At 42.3% G+C, this 23,561-nt stretch overlaps 1 protein-coding gene across 3 annotated transcripts in view; it reads left to right on the top strand.

Annotated features, from left to right (window-relative positions):
• Positions 1-836: 836 nt before the first annotated feature.
• Positions 837-23,561, top strand: part of LOC122835424 (potassium voltage-gated channel subfamily D member 2-like) — a 75,172-nt gene continuing 52,447 nt past the window's right edge. For all 3 annotated transcript variants that reach the window (XR_006371307.1, XM_044124491.1, XM_044124492.1), the window contains exons 1-2: positions 837-1,280; positions 1,533-2,735. Coding sequence is in view for 2 of the 3 variants with exons in the window: in XM_044124491.1 (XP_043980426.1) it covers positions 1,624-2,735 (1,112 nt within the window). In the remaining variant the exon portion in view is untranslated. The remainder of the gene's footprint in view (positions 1,281-1,532; positions 2,736-23,561) is intronic.

Raw genomic sequence — 23,561 nt, 5'->3', positions numbered from 1 at the left:
TCTCATGCTGTCACATAAGCTATTTTTCTCAGGAAGCGGATTAGGGATCCGCAGGAGACAAGAACAACCTGTAAACATTTTCAAAACATCGGTGCATAGCAACAACTATGAAATCGGGGTTGTTAAGTGTTTTTATTGAATCGAGCTCCATTCAAGCATTTTATAAAGTGTTTTTATTGGAGTTCTTCTATTTTGTGAAAATTACTTCAGTCCAACCCAACATCAGGGCAAACTGGATGGATGGATGGATGGATGTAGGATGGATGGATGGAGGACTGACTGAGATCTGTGGAGAGACGTGGCATTAGACAGGAAAACGTGTAGAAATCCACAAAGTTGTTCATACTCATGGTTTCCTTTTTATATATTCATCTCAATCAGGAATTTGTTTTTATTTAAATCCAATTCTGCTTTTACAATCTGCATAAGAATAATGTGGGAAACACGTTATATTTAAAAAAAAAAAAAAAAAAAGCAACAACATCTCCTCGGGGTCAGATTGAAATATGAGGAGAAAACCAAAAATATTCAGAAAAACTTAAAGGAACTTCTCGTTCTATTCCTCTGGACTTCATGATATCTCAGGTAAACTGCAGACACTGTTGATCCATATTGGGGAAAAAAAAAAAAAAAAAAAAAAAGAACTCCAAACACAAATCTAAAGTCGAGCTTCAGGAGATACACCGCCTACTTGGACCAGAGTTTCGCATTGAACAGCTCCCCATGCACACGCTGAAGCAAGGCAAGCAGAGGAATTTCAGGGTGCAGAAAGGACCGCTCCTCCCTCTCTCTCTCTCTCTCTCTCTCTCTCTCTCTCTCTCTCTCTCTCGCTCGCTCTCTCCTTTTCTCTCTGCATCCGATTTTTCTCTCATCTCTCCACTGCTCTATGCTGAGAAAAAGGGGGAGGCGAGGAGGGGTAGGAAGGTGGTCTTGCAGTCGACGAGCGAAAAAAGGGAACATGAGTTTGCTGAGGAGGAGCTGCAGCGAGAGGGGGAAAACCTTTGCACAGGGGCCCTGCCGATCGGTAAAGGAGGGACAAATGACCGCGCTCTGCTCGGAGTCCGCCGCTTCAATTGTTTAACTTGTTGATGCAACGTTACAGCAGTTCTCCCTTCTTCTTCTTCTTCTTCTTCTTCTTCTTTTTACCCCCTCCTCTTCTCTTCAATCGCCTGGCTGCAGTGGGTAATAGATGGCTGGCGGGATTGCAAATATTCTCTTCCGAGGATTAGTGTTTTATTGACTTCATCGCGGACGCAGATTAATGATGGAGCTTCTCTATGGTGGGTCTTTTACTTTTCTTGGATTTATTTCCAAAGGGTGACAGAGAGAGGAATGAAATCCCGGTTATTGTTGGATGAAGATTTGGGAATCTAATTGATATTCTGCCGCAAAGAGTGGGCTTTCTTAACACAACAGTTAGAGAAGACTGGATAGGCTCGGTAGAATCAAATTAAGTGATTGTTTTCTTTTCTTTTTCTAAAAAATATTCTATTTCGCTGAGCTTCTCTCTCTATCTGCTCTTCCTCCTGCAGATGCAATCTATCTCTGAGCCCGTAGCACTGTGACAAGCGGAGAAGGGTCGTTTTGAAAAAACAAAAACTAAAAAAACCACTACAGGTCAGCATGGCAGCAGGTGTAGCGGCATGGCTTCCCTTCGCCAGAGCGGCGGCCATCGGGTGGATGCCCGTGGCGAGCACCCCGATGCCCATCCCTCCCCAGGACAAGAGGAAAACCCAGGACGGACTCATCATCCTCAACGTGAGCGGCACCAAGTTCCAGACGTGGCGGACCACGCTGGAGAGGTACCCGGACACGTTGCTGGGGAGCACCGAGAGGGACTTCTTCTTCCACGAGGAAACCAGCGAGTACTTTTTCGACCGCGACCCCGACATCTTCAGGCACATCCTCAATTTCTACCGCACGGGCAAGCTCCACTACCCGCGCCAGGAGTGCATATCGGCGTACGACGAGGAGCTCGCCTTCTTCGGCATCATCCCCGAGATCATCGGGGACTGCTGCTACGAGGAGTACAAGGACCGGAGGCGCGAGAACGCGGAGCGGCTCCAGGACGACGAGGAGATGGACATGAGCAACGAGGTCGCGCCGGTGAATCTGACGTTCCGGGAGTATCTGTGGCGGGCTTTTGAAAACCCGCATACCAGCACCCTGGCGCTGGTGTTCTACTATGTGACGGGCTTCTTCATCGCCATCTCGGTGATGGCCAACGTGGTGGAGACGGTGCCGTGCGGAACTCTGCCCAACAGGTCCAAGGAGGTGTCCTGCGGTGACCGCTACGCGCTCGCCTTCTTCTGTTTGGACACGGCGTGCGTCATGATATTCACGGTCGAGTACCTGCTCCGCCTGATCGCTGCCCCCAGCCGCTGCAAGTTCATGAAGAGCGTGATGAGCGTCATCGACGTGGTGGCGATCATGCCCTACTACATCGGCCTGGTCATGACCGACAACGACCAGGTGAGCGGGGCGTTCGTCACGCTGAGGGTCTTCCGCGTCTTTCGGATTTTCAAGTTTTCCCGGCACTCCGCGGGGCTTCGCATCCTGGGCTACACCCTGAAGAGCTGCGCCTCCGAGCTGGGCTTCCTCCTCTTCTCCCTCACCATGGCCATCATTATATTCGCCACGGTCATGTTTTATGCAGAGAAAGGCTCTACAGCAACCAAGTTCACCAGCATCCCCGCAGCCTTTTGGTACACCATCGTCACCATGACAACACTGGGGTAGGTGGATATCACGCAAGTTTCTGAAAGCCCTCCCGACCCCCCTCCCAAAGCTTTGCAGGATGCTTAGGTGAAATATTGTTACAGACATGTGCAGTGGTGATTCTTGCCTGAATGCCACCCACAGCATAAGCTAGTAGCTTATTTGGAAGGGGGGGCTTTTTTGAAACATTAATAACCAAAAACATTGATGTGATATGAACTATGCATATTTATATGTGTATGCATTGAAAGATAGATGCAAATAAAAATTTTTTTTTTATGAGAATAGAGAGAATCTATCTTTCTTTCCCATAAAGAGGTTTCACAAACCACAGTCTTCATCTCCAATCAGTGTGTAATCAATAAATCCAGTCTAAGTTTGACCTTACTGTGATTGTCACCAAGGATCTGAAAGTTTTCGCTTTCCAAACTGTGATCCAACCGTCGTGTTTCTACAGGTTAAAGCAGTATTAAAAGGACTCCAGACCAGATTTTTTGCCCTTCTCTATGAAGCGTTGAGTAAAATTTACCCGCAACATGTTGCTGCACACTGCCTCTCCAGCTGGCTAAACGGAGGACGCTACAGTTCAACTTAAAAGACCAATAAATCTGATATTTTAATGAGTGAAAAACAAACAGTACATTATTACAAAGTGAACCGTTTTAAAAACTTCAGGATGTTACAAGAGCTGCGTTTGTCAAGCAGCCTCAATTAAAGAACCAGAATAAGTTTGTTATTCTTGTTTCTCTACAGAAAATGACAAAAGGTACAATATTCTGCAGAACAAAAAAGGTTTTGCCTTAATGTAAAAGTTAAACAATATATTTTTATGTTAATATTTGTTGAGAGCATAATTACAGTTGTACTGATCAGCTATGTTATTCTATCGTTTGAAATATTTGTTACTTTCCTGTTGTATATGAAAGCAACTACACAATGTTGTGCATTTTGCTTTAAATTTTTATCCATTTTTACCAGACAGCTTTGGTGTACAGGATTATTTTAATACAACTGAGGGGTTCAACAATGACTGGGAGTGCAAATAAGCAACGGGAAAAAAATAAATACAATGCCCTCTGGGCCGTGACTCCCTGGGCAGAGAGCCAGGTCACCTCTATTGAAGCTCTGCCAGTGCTTATTTAATAACTATCAATCAATCAAGTTTATTTGTATGGCACATTTCAGCAATAAGGCGTTTCAAAGTGCTTTACATCAGAAAATACAAAGTCATCAACAACTGAAATGCTGCATTTTGCCAAGAGCCGTATGATAATGCCACAAACTGAATTTGACTTCTTTTCCCATTTGGTCAGCGGGAGGACAGCGGGGCGAAAGACTCAGAGGAAAGTTCTTCCTGTTCTTCCTGGTGAAATAATCTTTCATTAAAGTAAGAAATGTTTTAATGTCAAAACTTCTCCGAGTCTAAAATGGCGCCACCACATTATTAAGCTGCCCACCAAAAACAAACAAAAAATCTTCTGAAGGCACCTTTACTGATTGGATATGCTGCCGCAGGTGTGCACTAGAACATATTAAAATGTCCTTGAGCTGTTCCCGGCCAATCACGCTGCTGCTGGCAGATCTGCTGCACACCGTCAATGAGGCCGAACGCATCACCGTGCTGAAGGTCAAGCGTCGTCCCTGCCCGCTTTCAAGGGTCTTCTGTGGATCGCTTGTAAAGTTCACGGCTACGGTTCAGGGTCCCCATGAAAAATGATAATAATAATAAAAAAAATAGGTCTCGTGAAACCAAGAATGGAGACCCTTGTAACCTAGCTGACGAAGACAGAAAAAAACCCCAACCCTGAATTCCCAGATCTAAAGAGCAGTAGGGATTAAACCGAATGTAAACTTGTTGGTGATAAAGTGCACTCAGAGGAAGCAGCTCTCCTCTCCCCTCCTCCTCCTCCTCTGCTCTCTGCCTCTCATTCATCCTCTCTCAGCTCATTTTCCTTTTCAGCGAGGTACAGTAAATATTTGAATGCTAATTTCATGCCCATGCACAATGTCAGCGGCTGCTGTGTGCTGATGTAGCATCAAATAATTAAACACCGTTAAGACGATTACATCACGTTAATTTGTATTGATGTGAGCACTCAAGTGCTCGGATCCTCGGTCCTGAAATTATATTAATAACATCGCAGCTATTTTGCCCTATTATCCTTATCATTCACTGCATGAGTGAGACATCTTTCTCAAGATGCTACCAAAACAAACAAAAAAAAAAAGAAAACAAACAAACAAACAAAAAAATCACCAGTTGCTTTTTTTCTTTTCACCAAGTTGACCAGAAATCACAATCAGACAATTGCAGATGTTGGAAGCATACGCTACTGGCTGCCTTCTCACTCACTGCTGCAGAACTGAGCGCACCCCTCCACTCCCCGTCCCCCTCCACATCTTCCATCCCCCTGCCCACTCCATCTCACTCACGCTGCTGCTGAGGGCACAGAAACGAGGTCCTGTTGAAATAACGCGCTCATCTCAAAGTCACCCACATCGCAAATCAAACATGCGAAACAAATTTGCGGCCGTTGTGAGGATTTATCCCCACACGGCGCTCGACCCTGCGTGGCGAGAGCGTGAACAAGTGTCCGCATGGCAGAAATATCCCGAACGTGACGGAGGTTTTTGGCTTCTCTTTTTTGGTTTGTTTTTTCGGGGCTGAATACCAAAATCCCTGCACCTTTTCTTATTCCCTCCCCGCAGCCCCCTGTCTTCACACCTGCATTTGACGCAGCTCCGCGTCTCTCTCTCGGTTCCGCAGGAAGCCTGTGTGGTTTTTAAATATTACTGCCATCATTCAAGGTGTTCTCTGTCTCACCGGCTTCCTCCTATGTGCTCCTATTATGTGGGTGACACTGAGTTAGTGGACGTACTGTCCTCTTAATGGCACATACAAATCTTCTCTCTGCTCTCACTCAATACCAGTCAGACTACAACTCACCCTCCTTAAATGACCAGTGAGCACATAATTAGTAATATGCTCGGTCCGCCGTCTCTGGCTCGGCGTTGTGCCGGACATGCCCTCCATTTAAATTCAAAGCACAGATGAAAGATGAGTTGTGCAAGAGGCTACATTATTTATCTTGCGGCGGACACAGCAAAGACATTCACCGGGGTTCGGCTCGGAGTTCTCTCCTTTGTGCTGCTCGAGATGAATTCGAAAGAGACGTTTTGTGTGCTGGAACAAAACTGAGACGTCCTTGGTAATGGGGACGTCTCTGTCACTCCATTGTGAGCCGTGACAGCCGGCTGACGGATCTGCAACATGAACTCGAGCGTTCCAGTTGGTGCAGAATGCTGCATAGTGGACCACCGCTGGAGCAGCCTGAATGAGCGTCGCTGAGAAACAAAGTGGGCCCTCTTCTCTGGAGCGATCGTTTTCTGAGGCGCGTTGGCGGAAAACGAAACGCATGCAGGTGCGTTCCAATATATTGGAACATAAATCGAGTGGGATCCTTTTTCAGCGGCGCAATTTAAACAGCGAAAGTCACATCAGGGCTGCGACTAATGATTATTTTAGTTATTGATTAATCTGTCGATTATTCTGATGATTAATCGGATAAAAAGATTCTGCAGATTTTTAATTGAACCACTTGAAAGAAATGCTTTAAAAAGACACAAAATATGCATTTCATTGCCTAAAATGCAACATATTAGCATTCCTTTAGTGAACACTTGCTCATTCGTAGCGAAGAATGCATCTACAGGTAAAAAACGCCCCAAAATTTCTAAGATCAACTTGCGAAACGCTCAGCCCTTTCTGCTCGACTCCACAAGGACACAGTCTAGGGATAATCTGTTGATTCATTTATCAATTAACCAATCTTAAAATCAACACGTGCGTATTTGTCTCACAGTTTTGCTTTAATTGCTGCTCTGAATACGTGGTTCTTTCAGCAAATGGCCTCTTTTTGAGTCTGTGGACTCCAGTTAACAATTAATCGAATACTAAATTAGTTCACGATGAATCCAATTAATCACTTTCGCCACAAAGTCGTACTATGTAGACTCATTATGCACACTGTGATTTATAAATGAAGATTCAAAACACACGAAAAAAATCATTTTTTAAATCAGAAAAGTCTAATTAGAATTTGCACATAACACCGATGAAATCATCAACCTGCTAAAAATGATGTATTATGTACTGTCAGTACTCAGCCAGCTCCTTGTCAAGGCTACTGTTACATGAATTACTGCATCAATGCAGAGTGGCATGGAGGAACTCAGCCTGTGTCTCTGCTGAGGTTGTAAGGAAACCCGAGTTGCTTTATTAGCAGCCTTCGGCTGCTGGTGCTGTTGTTCTTCATCTTTGTTTTGACAATGTGCCATAGATTCTGTTTGGACTGTAAATCACAGTGATAGCATGGTCACTAAGCAGGGTAATGAGCAAACAGCTTGGGAATCAAACCCGGGACAGCTGCATGGAGGACTGCAGCCTTTTCATACAGTACATCTGCTCTACCACTAAGCCATGTAGTGCCCTTCTCCCTTGGTCAATCGATATTTCCGGCTACTGTTGCAGCATGAAGACTAAAGAACATCCCAAGCAAATCAGAGAAAATGTTTTAGAAACGTACAAGTCAGGGGATGGATCTAAAAAAAAAAACCCCCAAAAAAACAAAACTCAAATTTCTTCTGGAGTTCAACTAAATCCATCATGAAGAAATGGGAGGAATATGGCCCATGTGTAAATTTGACTAGATCTGACTGAGCACAGGTGCAGGAGTTAACATTTATTTTCCAGCAGGACAACGTAGCATCCAGCTACAGCTACACAGACATGGTTTCAAGACAACAAGGTGGATGTTCTTTGGTGGTCTAGTCAAAGCCCAGACTTCAAACCGATAGAGAATTGGTGCATTTACTTCAGCCTGCCTGGGACGGTCCACACAGACTCAGGCTGTGACTGCATTCAAAGGCCCATGCACTATATGCTGACATTGAATGGGGGAGATATTAACGCAGTCACTTATTTTATGTGACATATTTTTATGTGTCACTAGTTAATTTGTGGAGATCAGTTTTCAGTTTGTCGTTAAAAGATTTTTTTCTGAACATCTTTTCTGTCAAAAACGCCAAATTTTGTTGATCATAGTTGACTTGCAAAAACCGATAAAAAGGGCGAAGCATCCAAGGAGCTTAACACGTTTTGTGGGCAGCATATGGTACGACTTCAATTTTTAGCAATATGCGACAGAAATACAGCGACTTTTCAGGGATTTTCTAATTTATCAAGATGCACCTGAACCATACAACCTGTAGAGCTGAATTAATTGTCTGTAAAAGAAACCCGATTGAGAGAATATGCTGCACTCTCCTCCAGTGAGCAAAGGAAATGAGGTGTTTTGGTGCTTTGTTTCAGAGTCCAGGATGCAGAAAAACATCTAACAAATAGCTATTTAGACTGATGCGAATGAGTTGGTCTTTTCATTTGGCTTAAAGTAAGCTTTCTAAAGACTATCAGCGGCGCCAGTGACTGAAACCTGCACTCGTTTAGATTTCTTCTTTTGCTTTCCGAAGGCTGTTCATGCCAGCACAGTTATCATGATGCATTTCCCCCTATGTATATTTTCAATTTCCCATTTCCCCCACCCCATGGAAGCAAAGCCAGTGGCGGGCATTCTCTCCCCCGCTGATGGGCCATTGATTGTGCTTAAGCAGACGTGCAGACATTGGGAGAGGAGAGCGGGGGGCTCCTGTTCTGAGGCTCTTGGCAGCCAGCCTGAATGAAAAGGGAAGGGTGCCTGGAGACCGGTGGAGAATCAATAGCTCTGTGCAGCTGCATGTCATGCTTCTGTGTGTCTTCTGCTCTATGCCACCAAACACAGGACAAGAACCACTTATCCTACCCTATTTATCGAGCCTAATCTCCGCGGCCGCTTTTTGGATGCCCAACAAAGAGGAATGTGCCTCTGTCGAAATGGATCTGCGCCGATTTTCAAGCAAAACGCTTGACTGGAGTGCAGAATAGGAGATTTCTATCTGTGGTGTTTTGTTTTGCGGCGCCCTTTCAAAAAGCCGTGCTACAGCGTCATCGTCGTGACGTAGTTTCATGCTGGCAATCTAAAGATATCAGAGCTGATTAGGCTGGAATCAGATGTTGCGGTGTTTTCATGCTCTTATTTTCTCTGGATGATCCATGCGGTCAGGGCGAATTAGCTGCAAAGGGAGTTTTCGGTGCTTCAGATCTTTTTAAGTGATTTAAGGTGTAATGGAGTGCACTGCTGAGAGCAGCTGTGAAAACGGTGGAAGTCAAGCGCAACCCACAGGGGAGGAGGGCTGGGAGGACGGGGTTTATTCTGGAACATCGGCACGCTCGTTCCTCTGGAACCACACAAACATCGCCGCTGATAGACACGAGAGGTCTCAGCTTCTGACAAGAACATGTTTGTTTCAGACACACACGCACTGACACGGTTTACCTACTCCTCTCCATCTCACATCTGCTTACTCTGAAAACAGGGAAAAATCTCAGTAGCAGACATCGACAATGCCCTGATTTTCTTTTAACAAAGTTCGTGTTATGCTTTTTTAAAAAAAAAAATTGCAGTTGATCGCTGTGAACAAATGTTTATTTCTGTTTATGGAAAAGTAGAACGTGGAGTCTAGAAATCTTTCCTGTAATGACCGTTAAACATTGCTAGCACACTACGTCCATAATGTCTGTCAAAAGTTCACAGCCTCTCATAATGAAATTAAATGGGATGTTAATTTTAACCTTTCGGCGATGCATTTGAACAGTTCTTCTTCCATTATGGGGTGATGATGCAACAAATTACTTCAAAGAATGTTTAGAACAAGATCTTGGTTCTCAGATTTCAAATGCCTTGTAGATTTTCTCTAACTCATGCATTCACCACCACTAAGACCTGGATAATTGTCTCTAGAAGACAGATGTCTGCAACATTCTTTTGTAGACATCTGGCATTATCAGTGTTATGGTGCATTCACACCAAACGCGTTTTGAGCATGAGGTTTGGTTTACATTCAATGTATTAGAGGAGCGTCAGACGAGTCAGATGCTCCAAACTGTTCAAATCGAGCCGCAATCGAAATGTGCTGCACCATTAGATATTTGATCACTTGGTACCTTTTCACAAACCTTGAAAAAGTCTGTAGGACAGATGTGTCCTCAGATGCGTTTTAAGATGATAAGACTGCCTGAAACCCTTTCCACACTCTAAACACAGTTGGCATTTGGTTGATCTTATTGGTTGGTTTCCTGGCGAGAACCTTTGAATCAAAGTCCCTTTTTTGTTGTTGTTGTTTTTAACAGATTTGAGGTTGGTGTGATTGCAGAAGGTGAATACTTGCCATGATTTGTCAATACCAAAACCGGTTTTGATGAGATTTGGACCACTGTCCTGCAGAAACCTTCAATTGTTCCAAACTTTTAACCATCTAATGCAGTGGTCTCCAACCTTTTTAGTACAGCGGACCGGCTCAAGCCTTCGTAAATTTCCTGCGGACCGCGGGGGGGGGGGGTTGTGAGCTGGCGCAGGACTCAACCCTCGGCATCCGGTGTACGATTTTCAAAATAAAAGCTCCTCCAGACTCAATACATAGAACGGACATATTTAATTATTTCTTGCGCGGCCCGGTACCAATTGGTCCACGGACCGGTACCGGTCCGCGGCCCGGTGGTTGGGGACCACTGATCTAATGGACTGAAGTTGATAGCTTGGCTGTCAGTACAGAACTGTTAGGTCTGAATGCCTCACCTTGAATCATAGAAATCTTTTTCTTGCCACTGGAAACAAATCTGTGTTTTCTCACACACACAAAAAAATCTGCTTCTTTTTAAAAACATCTGAACCATTTCCTTTAATCCGATGGTGGCGTAGATGACTGCAGCCTGGGCACAGCTGGGCGTTTCAGTTGGAGAAGGAGACCAAACACACATCAAGGCTGGCTTTGGGGTTGAATATGAATGGAATAGTGAAGTAGGACCGCTTCTTTCTTCCTCTCCACCCCAAATCCAAACTAGATGGTTGAAAGTCGAACCCCACTGGGTATTTCAACTTACCGTAGGTGACGGTCTCAATCTCAACCATACGGAGGACTTTTGGCCTACTTATAAGTCAGATTTGTGCTAGCACATCAACCACTTTGAATGAGGTTTTGATAAGAAGAGAGGGGAAATATCAAACCAGAAGTGAGAGAATGCCACATAAATGCAGAATTTGTCTTTTAAATTGATTGAAGACATTTGCTGTATAATGATTTGACTCTAAAAGAGTAACACTTCACATAAATTATCATTTAAAAAAAGATATTATGATGTTCATGCTAATCACTAATGTATGTAAGCTTCTGTGGCAGGAGTCAGATCCAGCTATGTGGAGATGACACCAGCACACTGCCATAAAATGAGATTAGGCAGATGTTTGTATGAGATTCTCATGGAACGATGTCTTTGAGGGGATATTTTTTTTAGATATGGTTGCATGCAGTAGTTTTAACAATCAGTGTCTTATCTGCAGAAAACAGCAGTATGAACTGCCTCCGTTCACAGAATCAGTTTGAATTTCTCACAGGAGAGTTAAGATGGTCCAAAGCAGATATTTTTCATCTTATAAGAACTCCTTCGCAGAATTTCGATACATTAATTCTGATGCTCTGATGTTTCTTCTCATGATAGTAAGGTAAATGGGTTACATATATCACAATAAGCTAACTGATAAAGTCTCACAGCGGATTAATAATTTCTTTTCATGCTGCATTACTCTTCTGTCTGATAGGTATGGAGTGAAAATAGTCTCAAAATATCTGTGCGTTTGTAAAAGTATTTGTGCGTGTGTAAAAGTATCTGTGTATGTGTAATATTGGATTGGTAAACCTTAAAAAAAAAAAAAAACCTTCTCCTACGCCTACAAATGTTGAAAAAGTACGCACAAGTCACCTGGTACACACAAAACCGCATTTACGGACAGATCAGGTTACGATCCGGTGCACAAGTATTTTTGTGACTCTGATTGTTCCAATTGTTGCTTGAGACTAAAGGGAAAGGCGAATCAGAATATCTCACAAACTATAAATACAGATATCAGTTGGCAACATGACTTGGAACCCGTTGGGCAAAACAGATACTGTAAGAACCACCCAGAGATAATTTATAATCATACACGGACGTAGCTGCGAACAGCTAAAGTAGCATAGCTCACATAAACGTTAGTTCCCGCTATCAGAAACATATGAGGAGGACGGAGTACCAGACATATAAAACTTAATCTGAAATTATTTAGAATGACTCCATGTCTCATTATAATCGGAGAGCAAAGCCTGCAGGTTTAACTTCTACTTACTTCAGAGGAGAGACCACCTGGACGCTCCGTCTTGCTTCTCGCTTTGCCTGCCTGTTTTTCCGGCCAGCGAACCATTCTGCCACCCAGTGGTCGTTTTTTCAGACCATGTATTCTCCTGTACCGCTCAAAAAAGCACAATATGTCTATAAATAATTTTGGGATATTATAAGGATGTGCTGAGATTGACTGTTTTCCACTGAACTAACATATTTGCGTAATGTATTCGTTACACACCATTCTAACATGTTTGAGAAAATCTCTTGGTCTCGATGCTTACTGTAAACAGCTTCACTTAAAAACTGGAGCTCTAAGTAGATCCATCCATCCATCCATCCATCCATCCATCCATCCATCCATTTTCTGTTCACCCTTCGTCCCTAATGGGGTCAGGAGGGTTGCTGGTTCCTATCTCCAGCTAGGGGTTCCACACCCACAGCGGGCGAGAGGCGGGTTCACCTTGGACAGGTCGCCAGTCTGTCGGAGTGTAAGAAGCATACCATCCGCATTTCTAAGCAGCGGCCGCACAAACGCTAGCTTTTTCTCTCCTCTTCACCCTTTTGGTCCTCCTCATTTTCGTTTCCCCTCGTCATTTCTGCGTTTCCTTCTACTTCAGTGTGCTCTGGTCCAAACTGACAGAAGTGAAAGTTACTTATTACTCTTTCCTACTGGACAGAGGTTACATCATCTCCCCATAATGCATTGCAGTGTAAACAACATGACGTACGGTGTGTCTACTGTGTTGTTTACACATCTCAAATAAATGTTGCTCAAATAAAGTCTGTTGTTTCAACTGATAGCGGATCCCTTTGAGCTGCATATATACACAGATACACACAAATCCAAATCAGACAACACCCTTGTAAATTAACGAAAAGTTACTTTATGGTTACTGTTCCACCATGAGGCACATTACCTCTTAAACACACATTTCAAGGCGGTTTCACCTTAAGAATCACAAGTCTGCCTTTTTTCTTAACCAAGCTCCAGGTTTCTCCTTTGGACCTTTCTGATTCTTCCACCATCTCTGACAAGCCACTAGAAACACCTCAATCCTGCAAGAACAGTGGGACAGAATTTTAGATTTTTTTGTGGACCCTTTAAAGCCTTACACGTTAAATCATGATACTAAACCTCGTCTAAGTCGTAGGTGTTAAAAATCTATAGCAATCAAAGCAATCAAACTTAAGGAACTAAAGAAGTTCTAATTTGTTTTTTAATCCTGAACTCACGCTTTTCTCTTTTACATATTAAAAAATAACAACAACAACAACAAAAAAGACATGATTTATTTCCACTGCTGTTTACTTTAAATTCAGGGACTTGGCATCATATTTATCACATCTCCCACAACGCATTACTATTTATGACGGGACAATAAAACAGTGTAGTTTCCATATCACTTTTAATTAGCATACAATTTTTTTCATCGTAGCGATAATGTAACAAGGAGCGGTCACTTGTTGTGGCAACGAGCAAGCGCGCTATCCTGCGTCGCAGCGAGCGTGCTTGCACACTGCACTCATCAGAAGGCGAATTTATCGCCGCGTCGTCATTGCTGCAGCCCCACCCACCGAATCCAACTTGAAAGGCTTGACGAGTGGGGCCCAATAAAACGCTCTGGATAGGATTTATAAGGCAGAGGAAGCAAGGTTAACACACACAAGGGTCACTGTAGGCCCCATAAACCACCAGACGTATAACCATTATCATGCTTGCCAGTTTTGACACCTCAGCCTTGCAGCATTCAAAGCAAGCACACAATGCGGAGCCCTGACGTGGCGGCTCGGCTCGGCACGGCGCGCAGCGCAGCTTTTTGAAGTCCAAACTCTTCAACACATGTCAAATCTAATTGAAATGTACAAGGAACAATCTGGAGGGCCTTTGACTGTTTCTGTGCCCAAGAGATAACAAATGCATTCTTGATTTAGTCCTCTCGTGATTGGGTAAGTTAGCACGCCCCTGGCAGACGCAGCAGAGAATTTTCACTCTCTTTATTTATTTTTTCTTCTCTCCGTTTTCTTTTGCGCAGAGCACGACAGTCGGCGAGAACATTTGGTGTGTTTGATTATGGAGTGAGATGGGTGTTATTTTCATGTTCAGAGGAATACATTACACCAGTTGGCATTGTGTGTATTATGCACATTATGAAAATCAGCAAACCATTATGAGAGATGCGACGAACCGCGGTGTAAAACACAAGTGGTTAATGTGAGATGTGTAGGCTGCCATTCGCCTGTAGGCTCACACACTCTCCCCTTACACCCAAACACACACGCACGCACACACACACACACACACACCCTCCTTTCAATTCGGAACCAGGTGTTTTATTGGGGAGGAGAGAGGGAATGCTAATGCGAGGTTGCTATAATGGTCCTGAAGTGACAGGTGACTTAATGAGAGGAACCAGGCACTGAAATGTGTTCTGTACACACTCCTTTTCTGCCCATGCAAATGACTGCAAAATGGAGGAGCGAGAGCGAGGGGCGGAAATAAGGAACGTCCTCAAAGGAGATTAAGATCATTGTTAGAGACGGAATCAGCGAAAAGACACAGATCTAATGGGGTTTTTTTTCTGATTCCGCTAAACAGAAAAGCGAGAGTCCCTGCATTTCTTCAATCTCCTTTGTTAGCACTAACAGTTTCACACAAGCAGCCAGGGACTTGAAGGGCTGTTATGGATGTGTGAGCTGAATTATTAACATTTTATGGAGTCATACGTTACAGCTTTATTACATACATCTTTAAATAGTTTTATGCAGAATCTTTATAGATGCTAGACCACCGTCTTCGTGAAAGAGAGAGTCAAGGTGGGAGGGCTTAGAGAGGGATCCGATGCAGCGCCTTACATCCGACCTTAGGATTGTGCAGACCACAGGTCACATCCAACCGATACTCAACCAGCCTACATCAAACATGCTGTGAATGTTCCCATTGTTGCTCTTATTTTGAAAATCCTGCTTTTACTTAAAAGGGTAGTGAGTTTCATTTCCTGTTCTTGAGACTGCATGAGCTCTGTTTAGCCTCCTGCAGCCCCAAAGTTGTAAACACTGATTGCATGTAGCTCGGTACATGCGACTCTAGTTTCACACCAGTCCGACGGTGATTTTAGCCCAAAACATCAAAAATATCAGGATGGAATTATTGAAATTTAGCACAATGCAATTCAACGTCTTTCGTAGCCTTTCTAATGCTCCAAACTGTTTCTGCAGGCTCAGAAACTACATCTGGCAAAATCAATATGTCCTGTTTGCCCATACAAGTTCTCCAATTACATTTACATAAGTTTCAGATTGTTCATTTATCAATTTATTTATTCTTTCCATTAACATTTCTTCTAACTTAAAAAAAAAAGAAAAAGAAAAAAGCACATGGATGCCTGATCAGTCAGACAGAGGAGAAAACTCTGCAAGCCAACAACAAATCCCCTGTAGTTAGATCACAATAAGGCCGAGGTGGAAATCGGTGAAATGCAGCCGTATTTTTCTTGATCTACACACTGAGTGAGAGAGATGCAGCGCTCACACACTTAGAAAGCTGATTTACATTAGTCTATCAACTTGTATTTACAAACCAGATTGTGGTGCACAGAGGAGGACGAATCCTTCACGAAGCTCCTCCGTGGAGCTGCACTCTCCACTCGAACTTTCGCCCCACTGAGCGCCCCTCTCACACATCCCCTCTCCTCTAGACTAGTGGCAGCAGCAGTTAGCAAACAGCTGGTGGAACTGCACATCTACATCTAGCCCAACGTTCCTAAGAAAGTTTTGTAAACGACTTCAAGGAGAAGCAGGAGTGACGGGAAAGGGCAGGAGTTTCTTAAAGAGACAGAGGTCAGTTTTAAGGCATCAAATTGTGCGGTTCGATTTTTCTTTTAAGTTATTTAGCATTTTCATAACAGCCAAAAGTGAAATATTAAACTTGACTGTGTTATAAATGGCATTATGTGCCTGGAAATTATGTAAAACATCCACCCTCCCCCTTTGAATTATCTTAAATTCAACCTCTAGCTCAGCTTACTCTTAGCACATATGCAAATACGCTGGCACTAAAATGTACCTGGAATATACATTATACTTGAATTGCTCACTAATCTGGTGCTTTCATTTCATCGCTTCACAAAATCTATTATCGAAGCTTTCCGGGCTAAATTTGCTTCAAAAATGCAACAAAACCAATCAAAAGCGCCGTTTGAAACAGGCCACACCTGCATTTCACAGTGTTTAACAATCATCTTGCATAAATAATAAACCAGCTACGGTTCAGCAGAGCAAGAGCAGCAGCGCAGGCAACACACACACACACACACACACAAATTCGGCACAAGAGGAATAAAGCAGGTTTTTAAATCATAAAAACTCTATTAACTTATAAAATATGTAACACTGCACTATACAGAAGGGCTCAAACAAATCACGGCTCATTATTTTTACTAAATTTTGCACCCTAAATTCACCATTAACGGTATACGTGCATTTCAGACTGACAGGTAATGTCAGCTGCAGTGTGTTTTTTTAGTCGCCCTCTGAGCTGAAAAACAAACCGTGGCCAGCTGGTAAGGCTGATGTGAGGTTACTGCGTATGTGAACGGACTCTAAAAGCAGCCACACATCACCGTGTACGGTCAGATTGATAAATAATCTATATACGGCAAGGACAACATTTCTGTCCCGACGTGTGATTCGATTCCTTTGACAGGCCGTCTTAAAGGCAGCACCGGTAACTCGCACTTGACACACACACACAGGAGGATTTTTTCCTTTCTTATTAATTGACTTTGTCAGTATGCAGGGGAATACATGCATGTTCTGCACACGGGCCACTTGGTGTGAGGATGTAAAATATAGCATCAGTGGTTTTCCCACCGCTCAGCATTTTTTTTTCTTCCTTCCTTTCTTTTTTTTTTATCTTCTTCTTTGTATTGCAAGCAATGCTGAAGATTAATGGAATTTTCCAGAACAAGATTAAAGTTACCCCAAATGAATGCGGCATCACTGCATTAGGGAATGAGGAGATATGTGAGAAAACACATCACCTCGATTTCATTGTTGTTAGAAAGCATTTGCTCTGCCTGGCTCCACTTTCATCCAATCTAGCAAGCTGGAAGCCCTGACCCAGCTCTGAGTGAATGAATGAAAAGGGGAAATATTGCCTATTATGCGACTGTGTCCCGTCTTCAGAGCCGATGTGTTGTAAAAAAAAAAAAAGAAATCCGATGCAAAGTGTGTGCCACGAGATCAGTGGATCAAACGCTGCGAGTGATAAATCCGAGCCCAACAGTCGTCGGCTCCTCCGGCGTTGCTTGGCCTTATTTACATATTCAGCATTTACATACAGATGAAAATGGCTCGTCTGGTCACGGAGATCGGTATGCAGACTCACATAATGCCTCATCATCACTTTGTTCAAATGTGCAAGAGTGTTTCTAAATGGATTCCCTTTATGTTTAGAGTCTACTTAGCACTCAATCGAGTTATCGTGTCAGGATCGATAAATGTGTGCTCTTCAAAGATATGTTTAAGTGACCGGGAGATGCACTCACGGCATTATGCATCATGAATTTGGGTTTTCGTCCGACACCCAATGAGAGCGGCGGCCGTGATTATTCATTTCAGAGCTTTTATTACAAACGTGTTGATCGTTAAAGAGTAAACGTAACACAGTGGGCTCCGCGAGCCGTGATTTACGAGCCGAATATCTTTCTGAATACATTTGCAGTGTTTAGAAATGTTTTCCACTTCTCCGCGAAACGCATACATATTCATGTGCGAAACATTTTTTAAAGGTGGATTATTGCATATGATAAGGTGCATTTGTGTGGATTCTACAAACCCCACCACAAGTTGGTGCCGTTGATTTGAAACGCAAACATAGAAACAAAGCGTGTGAATTGAAGATATTTCATGTCTGAACTCCAAACTCTAGTCGGTAGAGTTCCCAGGCTGCTGTTGTTGGAGCATTTTAAATATGAATACAACGGTTCAGACAAAAAAAAATAAATAAAAAATAGCAGAGGAACAATGAAAGGAGTTAAAATGAAAGCAAGGAAAGATTAAGGGGGAGAATAAGGCAAAAAAAAAAAAAGGTAAAACGTGGTAGACAAAAAGAAAAAGCAAGGTCAGAAAGTAAGTAGATCCTTAGGCTGTCAGGAATGAGTGGAGAACAACATGAGATGCAGGTGATAAAATCAGGTGATTGGGAACAGCTGTAAAAGGGAGTGGAGTGAGGAAAGGTGAATAATAAACACCATGGAGACAAACTAGGACTTCAAAAAACAATACAAATCATGGAGAAGAGAACAATACTGGCATCCAGCAGCACAAAGACCAGAAGATAAAAATGTTCTTCCTCTGCAACAGCCGATACCCGGAAAACCCCAAGCACGCAAGGATCGTAGCAAAAATAGGCAAAACTGGGAAAAAGGGAATGAGAGAAAGAGGAAAGACAGAAAAAACTCAAGGAGAAAATGAAACAGACAGACAGACAGACAGGCGTCTCTTTAACTGTAACGTGTTACTTTCTCATGTAACATGTACTTTCTTTGTTTCCCAATATGTGAAAACAGAAAATAAGGATTTTTCAAACATCTACTTTGATATCACAAAGTTTACACGGAAGAGGTCAATAAAATACTGTTGGAGGAAAGTTGCATTATTGAAAAACTAAATCGCCGCCAACCAGCTGAAGTTGCGAACAAAGTTGGCAACAAGATAAGTAGAGCATCACAGAGGCTTTCAAAGGTAAAAATAACACCTGTAAATAATTCAACACTTAAAGTATAATGTGTCTCAAAGTAAAACTACAATGAGTTTGAGATATTCATAATTTAAAGTACACCATTTTCTTTAAATATTAAGAGAATATGGGTGAAAATGAGAATTTTCCACACTACACACAGTATATAAAGCCTTTTTTTTTCTGATGAAGGTCATTTGAAAAATGCCTTCCCATATTCAGTGACACTACAACAGAATGATTCTTGGAAAGAAATGTAATTGCTAACCTAACCTTACTCCAGTGCAGACCTTCAAACCACTGAACACTGACATGAGGAACAAGATGAAGCCTCCACTAACCAGGTGAATGAAAGAAAAGTCTATTGCCAATGTCAGCTAAAGAAATCTTTCTTAAAAAGAATGCGCTGGAAACAGCTTTTGTAGTTTATTAACTTAAAATAGGGAAGTGAACTGAAGTCCTACATAAAGCAGAAGTGAAAATATATTCTCCTCACCAACAGTTTTCCCCCTTGGCTGCTTCAAGCTTATATTTTTCCAATATTGCTTTCTTTAAAAAAGGCTTTTTCCTGACACGCCTCTGAAAAATTGTTGAGTTTTCTGTTCTTTCTCAAGATTGTATTGCACATAGATAAAAGTAGGATGTGAAGCCCCATGGCACGCTGGTCACATTCACCATTTTGACCTTTTCTTGTTTTCCTTTCCAACGACTCGTCTTTCATTCCGGCCAGCGGGATGTTTTGTGCCCATTTTGAAAACGTGATGATTTAAGGAAATTTACCTACATTCTACTCATGACGCAGTCATAGGAAATGTGATTATATAACCAATAAATAACACCACCTAACTGGGGCTGTAGGATTTTAGAAAAACATGCAAAATGCGATAATAGCGGTGAATAATAAGGATTTTGCAGCATTTGGATAAATAAACTATAAATAAAAAGTGTTCATTTCTTTCTGCTTTGAATTTGTATAGCAAATAAATACCCTTGTGAATAAGTGGATCTATTCAGCAGATGGAAAAATGCTAAATCTTATTTATTTTTTTCCCCCCTTCTCATCAATACGGGTTTACAAAAAACAAAAAACTGAATGCTTCCGATCAGCATCTGCTGTTTTGGCGATGAGCCTGAGTGCCTGGTACTTAAATAATTAGCTGAAACATGATTTCTTGATCATGACAGTGAGTTGATTGTACTTCATTCCCCCCACAGTTACCAGATCCAATAGAGCTCCTCTGGGAGGAAGTAGAGCAGGAGATTTGCATCAGGAATGTGCATTTAAGAAATCTGCAGCAACTCTGCGATTCTATCGTGCAAATTTGGGAAATCTCCGAGGAATGTTTCCGACTCGTCGTTAAACGTATGCCACAAAGAATTAAGCAAAAAGTTGGCCCAAACCATATATCTAGAAAAGTATATTATGACCATATAAAATTGTCATGATGAAAAATTCCTCCAGCTATGATTGACATGTTGTCTCTTTTCGTAGGATGATAGCTGAACTTTGTGGAATAGAAGAATCACCAGCACAGGAAGTATTTAAAGAGGCAGCATTATGGTATTTGCAGGCACGTAGGGCCATTTTCTAGTAACTGTTATCTTAAGTTGCTAAAAATAATGCCGCAAGTATCAACTTAATTTTTAACGACTTCTGTCGTGATAAAAACAACTCAGCAAAAGTCTGGATGAGAAGATCCCGATATCAAATCAAAATCAAATCAAACTTTATTTGTATAGCACATTTCAGCAGCAAGGCATTTCAAAGTGCTTTACATCAAATCAAACGCAAAAACACAATGCAACATAGAATCAACAATAAAAGCAATATCAAGTCAGATTCCGTTAATAAATTTGCAATTGATTACGTTTCGATATGTTCTAGGTTGGGAAAGTAAACAGATTGCTACTGTTTTATGACTCTGTGAAAGGTCCATGTAAGAGCACCTAACTATCTAAATAAAGAAAAGAGAGACAAGGAGCACATTATAAAATTTTACATTACGCTTACTCAAACTAACACCTCGAAGTCTCTCTCTTTAAGAAGCTCCTGCACCTTCCAACAGTCGGCCTTCAGCATGCCATCACAACAGTGTCTTCTACAGCTGTTCTTGAGAAATAGTTGGTATGCTAAGTTCAGTAGATGTTTCATAATTGCTGCTGCTAGTCTGAAGGAGCTGAGTGGGGAACGGAAGCTCGGCTGGAGACTGCACCTCAAGCTTTGTGGAAATAGGCGACACTTTGAAGAAGCAAGAGCTTAGGTAACCCCAAATGGCAACATATGAATGCTTTTGATGAGGGAACGACATTATAGCAGGATTTAAAGCTAAAATAATGCAATTTTATGTACTATCCCCTTTAATGCTTGGATTTGATGTGCTGATCAGTCCAAAAGCCAACCTCTGCCACCAGTCTGCTGCACCACATTTGACAATAAAAGCATTTCTAAGAATAAACGTAGTTCTCTTAATGCTAAGTGGTTGTGAGTACTCCATCCACCGTCCTGCCATCTTAATTTCAGACTCTATTGTTAGAGGCCTTTTTTTCTTCCCTCACTGTGTGACTTTCACAAGGCGTTTTTGTAATATCCGCAGCCTCTGAAGGTTTCCGTAGAGAAAAATAGGCATTACCACTCACTTGTTTAAACTATTATGCTCTGAGTTTCACTGTAACATCAGCGACGTAATTAGCAGCTCCATATAGTTCCTGCGGTCGTGCACTTGTTGCTTTTGTTTCACGCTAATCAACACGCAGAGCTCAAGCTGGGTTCATTTTCATGCCGAGCTGTAGCATTTTGCCCATGCCCTCGTGAACACTACACTACTACCCCCACAATGGTACGTAATGACTGCTGGATGATGGGGAAACAGTTGCTCTTTTATTTTTAGATGCAAGTGTCATTACCCTGAACCTAGTGATCATTAAGTTGCACTTTTCTGAGCTCCCTTGTCTGCTTTAGCACTTCAAAGGGCAGCTTTGCAGTACAAATATATGTGCAAGAGGTTACTCTCGAACAATTTAGAGTTTAGGATGCTTAAAAGCCCTTTAAATGACATGATTTTCAGAGTTTCTGGTTAGACTTTTTTTTTGTTTGCACTTCTTTTTTGCTTCCATTTAAAGGTTGGCATTACGTATTTTCCAGGCTCATAGCACAAACGTTTGCGTTTTGACTGATTTGAAGAAGGTGGTGGAGGGCAACTTCACTCAGATCCATTTTAAAGCACAATCAAATGACGATATTACTGTCAACTATTGTAAAAAAATTTCCACATAACAAACATGGCTTAAAAGAACATTGACTTTGCAATGTGATGTCTTGAATTTGGTCTGTGTCTCTTTAAGAAGCTCCTACTCTGACACTACTCTGCCTTCAGCACATCATCACAACAGTGTTCCTCTGACGTGACGTTTACAACCGTTCTCAGAAGCTTTGGACTGAGAAGTGTTTTACATGATGAGCTCAGTAGACTGACAGTTCCACCGGGTGTTTGCTAATTGCTGCTGACGCTAGTCTGGTGGAGCTCAGTGGGGAAGGTATGGGGGAGGACTGATCTGTGGTGCGGAAATTCGGCTGGGAGACTGAAACTGAAAGGCGGAGCTTTTCAAGTTATGCCGCCTATTTTTTTGTTAAATAGGCGGCACATTGTGAGAGCAAGCGTTTAGGCACCCCCGAATGGCTGCCAGGGGAGATTAAAGGATTTCTCCAACAAGCATGAAAGAATCAAATCAGCACTCCATGTATGCTTCTGATTACATCTTAACATGATATGTTAACCTCAAAAAAGTTGATTTTACATAATGCTGCCTCTTAATGTAGTCAAAATAAAGATATGATTGTTTTGGTGAGGGATTATGCCTGCAATAAACTTTTTTTTCCCTACTTTTGATATCTTTACATTGAGAGTGGAGGGCAGTATGTATCTATGCAAACTTATCACAAAAAGTAAGGAAATTTGTGCATAGCTGATTTCTTTTTGTGGGACCTGATTTCTTTTTGTTGAAACCCTTTATGTCCTAAATCTAAAATCTCTGCCTGGATATTTTTGCAGTTCTTTAAATATCCTTTTGGTGAAATTACCGTAATAACCCGAGATTGGCTGGAAAGTGCAACGTCTCCCCTTTCAGATAGCGCAACGTGTGGCGGAATCGCAAATTTGGCCGGATCGCCGCCGCTGCGTTTAGGACTCATAGGGTCAATGAATCTTAACCGGACAGCCTCTTTATTTCCCCTCAAGTGGTGACACAGGAGGAGGAGGATTTTTTGGAGTTTTGGAGTGGTTTACACCCATGGAAAAACTCTTCTCAGCTACTTCCATCCACATAAACCCCACGCTGTTGGGAACAAACATCGGCATCGTGGCGGAAGAGGTTCGGTTGATGCATGTAAAGATACCGGCAGCAGAATCTTATCTCAGAAATCTTTCTTCATTAGGACTCCCTTCAGTGATGACAGGAAGATGCTGTCCCACACTATTACACCGCCTCCACCAAAAGCTGTTTTGCATTGGCAGAGAGGAGTTAGCAGGTTTTTCACAGGCTCAACCTACAAACTCGACTCACAACGGCATTTTTCTTACAAATGTGGCACCCTTTAAGGAGACAGACCTAATTGGCAAAAGACTTCATCACAACAAAGCACAAATACGAGAAATACAAATTACCTTACTTTTTGTTAAAAAGCGGCGTTTCATTTATTGGAATGGTTAGAAGTTTCCCTGCTGCATAATGTTTCTCTATCTCCTTTCTGCTCTTACTGCTGTGTTCACTGATTATGTCTCTCAGGCGCGTGGGGCA

Source organism: Gambusia affinis, linkage group LG08 (assembly GCF_019740435.1).
Source record: "Gambusia affinis linkage group LG08, SWU_Gaff_1.0, whole genome shotgun sequence".
Lineage (NCBI taxonomy): Eukaryota > Metazoa > Chordata > Actinopteri > Cyprinodontiformes > Poeciliidae > Gambusia > Gambusia affinis.
Note: the sequence above shows the minus strand (reverse complement) of the source record. Positions and strands in the feature narration are given on the sequence as shown.